Source organism: Micromonas pusilla, assembly GCF_000151265.4.
Source record: "Micromonas pusilla CCMP1545 genomic scaffold MICPUCscaffold_2, whole genome shotgun sequence".
NCBI classification, from domain to species: domain Eukaryota; kingdom Viridiplantae; phylum Chlorophyta; class Mamiellophyceae; order Mamiellales; family Mamiellaceae; genus Micromonas; species Micromonas pusilla.
This window is the reverse complement of record NW_003315883.1, coordinates 570,596-579,034: the sequence shown is the minus strand read 5'-3', so window position 1 is coordinate 579,034 and position 8,439 is coordinate 570,596. Positions and strand designations below refer to the sequence as shown.

Here is an 8,439-nt window from a genome sequence, read left to right as displayed (position 1 = left end):
CTCGGACATAGCCATCAGCGGATGCATCGAGAGTCTTGCACCGACCATCGGGGGCCAACATGCCGGCTCGCTGAAACATTGCGGTTGTGTACGCGAGAAGCGTGAGGTTGACACCACAAATGGCTGCAGTGGCACATTCCCGCGTGCCAACGGCACGTGTGCCGATATGCGCAGCAACGAGCGACGACGAACATGCGGTGTCAATGCTGAGGGCCGGTCCTTTCAGGTCAAATGTGTATGCCAGTCGACCAGACGCGACGCTTTGTGATGTTCCTGATGCGGTTTGAGACGTAAATCCATTTATATCTCTTGCAATAATTTTTGCGTAATCTACGTATGACATTCCAGTGTAGACACCAATAGCTTTTTTTTCCATACAAGACATTACATCTGCGTTTACCGCAGTAAGTAGCAATACTCGCTGCTGAGGGTCCGTGTTGATTGCTTCGGCAACTCGCATGCCAAACAACCTCGGATCAAAACATTCAATGCTGTCTATGATACTACCAAAGGCTGAAGCTTGAGCGACATCTGTATCACAGTCACCCAGGTGTCGTGACGAAGTGAGCACTTCGATTGTATCAAACAACGACGGCACCACGCCGTTCAGAGAATCAACCATTGAAACGTAACAAATGTCTCTGTTCTCCGTGATATTCTCACACACATTCAAGGGTGCATATGGAATTTTAACTTCACTGCCAGCTAAATACCTTGCAACAGCGGCAGCAGTTGGGAAGTTAAATAATAATATGTCATTAATATCCGTGCGATGCAGCTCATTCCGTAATTTCGTCGCGATACAAACTGCATCCGCGGACTTAAGTCCTAGCGAGCTAATAAGTGATACTTCAGGGTTGATTGTATTGTCAGCACATCCGGTAACAGTGGCGACTGCGCGAAGTACGATCGGAAGCAACGCACCTGGCAGTCCATGAAGTTGTGATTGATAGATGGACTTTCCATCTTCAGACGCCCACAAGCACCTGACAATATCATGTAATACTCGATTTATCATCAATTCACTGCCTAATGGGCCAAAATGTAAACATATAAACTTTAGGCCAGAGTTGTTGCTACGGGCACCTGTGAGGATAAGGCAAAACGAAATGCTCTCTGGCCAAGACACAGGCATGCAGCCGAGGGCATGTACTAACGCCTCTGCCGCTGGATCGCCAATTCTTTGGGTGAAAATTTCAGCACCTCTTGTTGGAGACGCCACATCAATGTGCGGTGGAGGCGACAGACATGCACTAACCATGGTCTCATCGACTATTGAGAATTGAGAAGCCAGAACTTTCAAGGCTATGGTCGGTTGAGAGACGGTCATTCTCCTGCGAAATATATCTTTTGGGAATAACTTTACCATGCTTGCGAGGTATACACCACCGTGAAATGGTACGGTAGTCGCGACACCTCGTAAGCAGATTTTCGTTTTGTTCAAAGAATCGTTGATGTGCTGTCGAAATAAGCACAAGCCAAGAGGGGCACCACCAACGACATTAGACATTTCCCCGTTGTTCAGGAAGATGCCCAGGCGTGTAGAGTGAGGAAGTTCCCTATTGAAGTTATCTACGAGCTTCTCGAGCGCCATGACATGCATCCCGGAGACACATGTCATGCAGACGTGAGTGTTTCCCTCCAGGGCAACGTGTGCTGTGCCAACTTTGGGTGACGTGAGAGCTGTCGCGTGAGCTGTCACAGCTTGTGCTCTGACACCGCTCCAAAGCAAGCATTGTGCACATCTCCTTCCTATCGCTGTGACACTTTGAACATTATCCGCCACGGCGACGATGAGAGCGGCCGCGATTCCCTGGGAGTGTCCAATGGCAGTGCCAAGTGGGGAAAAGTAAGTGCCATGCTCCAGAGCTGCAAGATGATGAGCAAGATCAACTATTTGAGAGACAAAAATCAGTGGGCTTGACACTGGGGCACTCGCCAAGAGAGCTGCAATAGGCACCGTGACCGATACTTCCAACTTATTATCGATGTACTTTTGAAAGGAAAACTGATCCTGGTCCCTGTCAACGGAAAGTTCTGCAGGAGACGAAGGCGAAGACAATGTCGGCGATACGACATGCGACTTCTGCTTTAGCCCACCTTGTGTTGGACATTCCCTTTGTGAATAAACTGATAAAACCTCGGATGCAAAAATCGAACGGAAGTTGACCGGGAGATGCGTCGCCAACGAATTCGTCTCAACGCAGTCCCGCTCAAGGTCCAGCATGTGAAGAAGCTCATCTGCAGTGTCTGCTGTCAAAGCAGCAGAGACGTAAGACTTGTCATCGGCAACAGTTCCAGTGACTGATGTTCTGAGGTACGAAAAGTAGGGATAACCCTGGCCGCCAAAGTGGAGTAGTGAGGGAATCGTATCTCCAGTGTCGGCAGCGCTGTCATCGTTGTCATAATCGAATGTGTTGTCATAATCGAAGTGTTGATTCATGCTCTGTCAAAAGAGTTTCGACGACAAAAAAGTTTTCATTAACAGAAAATCTCGGGTATGAACGGTAAGAGGAGACCTAACGATAGATGCTCGCAGGACATTTCATAGCGGATGTCTGACGTGTGAAGTGTCGCCGCACGTGCACGCTGCCTCAAGACCGGACGTGGCGAACTGTCGGAATCCGCAAGTCTTATCGAGCGGGAGAAAAGGTCTTGTCATTTCGAGGGAGATGCGAGTTCTCACCCGGCTATTCACAACTGCGCCGGAGTCGTGCAGCGGCGAATCAAATATGCTAGCCAGATGAAAGAAAAAAAGAAACTTCAAACGCGACTGCCAGACGAAGCAAGATCGCAGCCGGAGCTCGATTCGGCACAAAGTGTGCGGAGTGACGTTTCGTGTCCTTCCGTTCTCGTCAGGTCTTTTCGGGAAGCTCTGGTATTCGATCAAAGCAGCCAGGCCCATCAATGTACACGACTACACGTACTGTACACGTACTGTACGTGTACTTCCTGTAATCAGATCTACACTTCCTGTACTGTACAGCACGTGTACACTAAAAACGAGTTTTTCAGCGACTCCCGGTCGCTTTTTCTCGCTAGGTTGCTCGCTGATGTTCACATGTTTTGCCCGGATGGGTTAGAGCTCAGTTTTTGTGTAATATAATTTACACAACTCACACTAAAAACGCAGCTCACGTAGCTAACTAGCCCTACTGTAGTGTACAATATTGTACGGTAGTATGATATGAATATCAGTTGAATATCTATCACTGCACCGAAGATAGATACAGCTGTACCTCCGAAGGTACAACGTTGTAGTGTAAGTGTACATGTACGTGTACAGCTGTACACAGCTACACACACTACAGCTGTACTTTAAAGTACGAAAGTACTTTCGAAAGTACTTTCGAAAATAGATACGAAAGTACGAAAGTACTTTCGTACGAAAGTACGAAAGTACTTTCGTACCTTCGTACTTTCGTACATGTGTGTATTATCTTCGAAGGTATGATAGATCTGATACTGAGCTATCTGTAACCGTTGTACATGTACACGTACGTGTAGTGTTGTACACGTACGTGTATTCTACGAAGGTATCCATTATTAGCAACTTTCGGATTTCGTCGAGTACGATACGTGTTGTCCTGAATAAAAGCACTGCCAGAATTTTAACCGTTAGGTCCCGATTTGTTTGTACGTCCCATCGAAAATCCGAACTGAATGCGCTATGCGGTCGTTCTCGTACAAAAAGTCGGGGAGTTTGAACCGAGATTGGCGAGTTCGGTCGACGATTTCGACCGACCGCGCGTACTCGCGCGCGCGCTACCGCGCCGTCGCCGCGCCTGTCGACTTCAAATTGTGCACGGACGTCCGGAAGTATAGATTGAGTGCGCAAAACGAAATCTCACTGTTTTTCCATCAGGGGAATAGTGAATCACGTTACAAGGAACGCCGAACGAGGTTCTTTAGGCGAATTCCGCACTTTCCGCGATCGCGAGGGGCGCGCGCGCCAGGAATGTGACTCTTTCAGGACATTCGGTTGGACAAAAGTAATTATATTTCTATACTTCCGGAAGTACACTACTACTGTACTGTACAACATTATGATACGTGTACAACGTTGTACACGTACGTGTACACGTGTACCGCTGTACACGGTACTTCCGGAAGTATTTTCGAAAGTACCTTCGAAGGTACGAAAGTACTTTCGTACGGAAGTACAAAGTACCTTCGAAGGTAGCTAGGGCTACACGTACACGTGTACGTGTACGTGTAGTCGTGTACGAAGGTACCTCCGAAGGTAATTGACCGGAGCTTGAAAGACGTGTACGTGTACAGTTGACTTACTTGACCGGAGCTTGAAAGACTTTGTGTTGCTTTGTAGACCAACGCGATGCTCGACTGTACACGTAGGGTACCCTAGTGCGTGTTTATACAAGTACCTTCGTAATATAAAAAGTGAGCAGTCGGGTGAAGCCTGACAGTCTCTAGCCCTATCTATCTTTATACTTGTACTTTCGTACTTTCGAAAGTACTTTCGTACGAAAGTACGAAAGTACGAAAGTACGAAAGTACTTTCGTACGAAAGTACCTTCGAAGGTACAGTAGTAGACTACAGTACCTGTACACGTACCTTCGTACGAAGGTAGTAGCTAGCTAGCTACTGCGCTACTGTCACTTGTCAGAAGTACCTTCGGTACACAACTACACATACAGTACGTGTACACGTAGTACGTTCGTACTTTCGAAAGTACTTTCGTAGTACGGAAGTACTTTCTCACTTCTGTACTTCCGTACCTTACACGTATACTGTACACTATACAGAGTACACTCTCAAGGATAGTCTAGCTAGCTAGCTAGGCAGGTCTACAACGTTGTAGAGTACAAAGTACTTTCGTACGAAGATAGCTACTACGAAACGTACTTCCGGAAGTAGTGTACTTTCGTACGGAAATATCTAGCTAGCTAGCTAGCTAGCTAGACTACGTGTACACATAAACGTGTACGTGTACCTTCGAAGGTACTTTCGTACTTTCGTACTTTCGTACTTTCGTACGAAGGTAGCTAGCTACCTTCCGAAGGTAGCTAGCTAGCTACCAGGGGATGACTATTAAAATTTCGACAATATTAGTACACGTAAATACTGTACACGTACATGACTGCCGGAAAAAAAAGTAAATAAATAAGTATTTCAAAGTACTGCAGTTTTAACTCATAATCGCCGGTCTAATTCCGCTCGCCCCGCAAAAATAAATACTTTCGAAAAACTAAGTAAAATATTTATTTACTATTAAAAGTTATCCCCTGCTGATAGCTACTAGCTACGTAGCTAGCTAGTATCTACACGTACACAGCTACACACACTCTACTCAAATACTGTACCACAATTGATAAATGTTGTACTGTATGTGTACTGTAGTTGTGTACTTTCGGAAGTATTCTATACGGACTTTCGTACGAAAGTTCTTCGGAAGTACGGAAGTACACTTGTAGTTTAGCTCTCTATCTGTACTTTTGGTACATGTACGTGTACACGTACGTGTACACGTGTACTGTACAGTAGCCCAAATACTAATTGTCTGAGTGGACTAAAACAAAAATGGGCAGCTTCTGCAAAGGAGCTTCGACGACAATCCAACAAGGCCCCGTGTGTGGTTGGCAATGATCGATCCCTGCAATATCCCTCCACTCAAGCCATTGCCCACGTGGTAGATACACTCTTCGCTCGCGCGCACCCTGCTGCACAACAGGTGCAACCACCACATCAACACCAATAGCAAACTGGTCGTCAATACAAAATGTTTCGGGATCCAAAGGGTCAAGCCACCATATTGGTCGGCAAATTGGAAGCAGGCTCGTTGCTGCACTCGCTGCAAGTTTTTCTATTCTAGGAAGAAGTACCTTCTCACGTATCCGTTGTGCTGCAAAACACGCCTCCTTTGCCTCGATGCTGACCTTCCATGGCGGAATTGACCACTGAACAACCGGCATCAAAACACTCGCCTGCGCCCAACGAATCATTAACTCAGTATCGGGAAATTGTCCCCAATATGCATTTCCACCAACCATATCTGGTAGGGTGAATGGGTATCCTAGAACAGCGGATGTTAATAAGGCTGGAATGAGGGACTGCAAGCCGTTTTCAACACCCCACACGGTATCACGATCACCCATTCGAACCAATCCACCGTAGCCAGAAGTCCACATTGAGCTTCGCACTTCAGAAAGAGGAAAACAACTAGCAACTTTATGAACCCAAAGCTGAGTGTACTCCCCAGGATATCTAAGTTGCCGTCGAGTGAGGGCGCCTTTAGGCAGAAAACATGGCTCGCCGGCATCGAACTTGAAGCCATCAACACCGATTTCAAGTTGAAGCTTTTGCAAACGACGTACAAACCATTCAACAGCTTCGTCATTTGTCAAGTCGATGGCCCGCACTGGTTGGGTTCCCCACCATCGCAGCTGGCCAGAGTACAGCACTCCGCCTCCTCCACCACCTTCCCAGTGGCCTGGTGGCCAATCGTATTGATCAACAAGGACTTTGATGGAGGCCCCAAACCTTTCACCAAGTCCACCCACCAAAACTTCATTCACGATGCTCGGAGGTTTCCCCCCGTCAACGAGATATCCAAGTCTTTTTGCCTCTGAGCAGGCAGATGATGATTCCTGCAAAAATGGCATGACCCATAAAGTTACCAAGAAACCAAGTTCATGAAGTTGTTCAATCATTTGCTTGGGGTGTGGAAACTTCAACGAGTCGAACTTAAGATCTCCATATCGTGACTGCCATCGATCGTCTATTTCAAGGACACCTGGTTGAAACCCATTCTGAATAACTGCTTCAGCAAGTGCTACTGTGTCCGATTGAGTAATATCTGCGTGTGAAGTTGCCCAGGTTGTCCATATCGACCGCTGAAAGAAGACTGCAGGTGGCATCTGATGTGGTGACTGTAGTGGAGACAAAGCTGCAAGTGTTGCAGTCCGCACATCACTGTGTGCACTAACGGCAACACGAAGAACACATATATCATAGTAACCCATGCCAGAGACAGATTTTTTCTGGGATTTGTTGCAAGTGTCATACTTTATCGTGTCGTCTTTAGTGGCATATCCTGACGAACAAATATCTTGCCATGGGTGCAAAGTTCCTCTATCGTACCAAGACGCTCGTGCTTGCAACCGTAACTTTCCGTCCCCTTCAGACACATTACCCAGCTCAGCCGAATGGTCCTCTCGAGGCAATAGCTCTTGGGTAACGTGTTGAACTCCTACTCCGAAATATCTCGGTGTAAACGTGGATCGCTGTTCTAGCGGGGCATTTAGACCTGCATGCAGCATCGGTGTCTCAGGATCTACTGCAACTAGCAAGCCACGGCTATTAACCCAGTGCGTCCCAACTACTGAGCCAAGCCCATTTGGGCCATGATCGAATGGATACAGTGGGCCCACTTCCCAATTCGCACGTTCTAGCGGCCATAGCTGGCGAAGGAGGTGAGCCCCGCCGTACCAGTGAGATCCAGAATCTAGTTCTACAGTAAGTTCAGCAGCCGGTATTGGGAGATCTACCAGGTCATCCGAAGCTGAAGTCATCGCAGGGGCAGTAAATTCTATGTGAAAACCTTCACGGTTACTGTTCGTCCAACGCAAAAACCTTTGGGAACCTTTGTTCGAACTTGCTGCCCATATCACAAGTTTGACTCCACCCGACCACTCAAGCATTATAAGTGAGCTAGAAGGAGCCCTATCTCCGTGAACTTGCCGACAACCAGTTGTAAATGAGGGCAGTGTCACAGAAAGCCGCTGAGGAGTAGCACGTTCGCCTGGACCGTTCAGAACCATCGTTCCGTCCTGCCGTATGGTGAGACAAGAATCACCGTCATATACTAACCATTCTGTAGAGAGCGCAGTTGGTGCAAACGGAACTGAAGCAGATGCTGATGCTGGTAATACAGTACACGCAGTGAAAGCACCGAAAAGAAAAGAAGCCGACTTCGTTATCGCACTTCGGCGCGTGAAGATCGTACTACACGTACACGTGTGGACTAGAAAGTTTGCACTATTTGTACCGAACGAATCTGCTTGGAATTCGGCTTGTACAAGAGCCGAGCCAACACTCACCCTGTGTCGTTTGATGGATTTCGAAGATTTCGTATGGAGGTATCCTCCGACGTGCAGGTCGCAATATCGCGAATTTGCGGCCATAACACACGGACTTAAATGCGTTCCACTTATATTCCTTGGCAACGGATCATTTCTGAGCCTTCGAAGGTATAGATGCGTCAGGTAGAAGCCTCAGATAGTCCCGTTCAGTGAGTCAGTGCAGTGACGGAATTCCGGTCCTTTCCATGCGAAAAACTGATAATTATCACTGTGGGCAATCGGTCACGAGTACGAGTAGGTTTTTCGCACTCAATTTTGGTGATTTTCCAGGTGATTATTCATGCCATTGGCGTTCGCGGCCCAGGGCGGAGCTGGGAGGGTGGGGGGTGGTTNGNG

General features: G+C 47.4%; 2 protein-coding genes across 2 annotated transcripts in view; both read right to left on the bottom strand.

Annotated features, from left to right (window-relative positions):
• The window catches only part of MICPUCDRAFT_13786 (uncharacterized protein), a gene marked incomplete at both ends in the record, with an annotated part of 4,534 nt that extends 4,074 nt beyond the window's left edge, over positions 1-460 (bottom strand). The window contains one exon of the mRNA XM_003055886.1: positions 118-460. Coding sequence (XP_003055932.1) covers positions 118-460 — 343 coding nt within the window. The remainder of the gene's footprint in view (positions 1-117) is intronic.
• A 4,738-nt stretch (positions 461-5,198) lies between these two features.
• MICPUCDRAFT_31321 (glycoside hydrolase family 31 protein) lies at positions 5,199-7,533 on the bottom strand (the record flags this gene model as incomplete). The annotated part of the gene is made up of 3 exons (XM_003055885.1): positions 5,199-6,405; positions 6,538-7,002; positions 7,201-7,533. The coding sequence occupies 3 exons, from the start codon at positions 7,531-7,533 to the stop codon at positions 5,515-5,517; spliced, it is 1,689 nt and encodes a 562-aa protein (XP_003055931.1). The 3' UTR covers positions 5,199-5,514.
• Between the last annotated feature and the right edge of the window lie 906 nt (positions 7,534-8,439).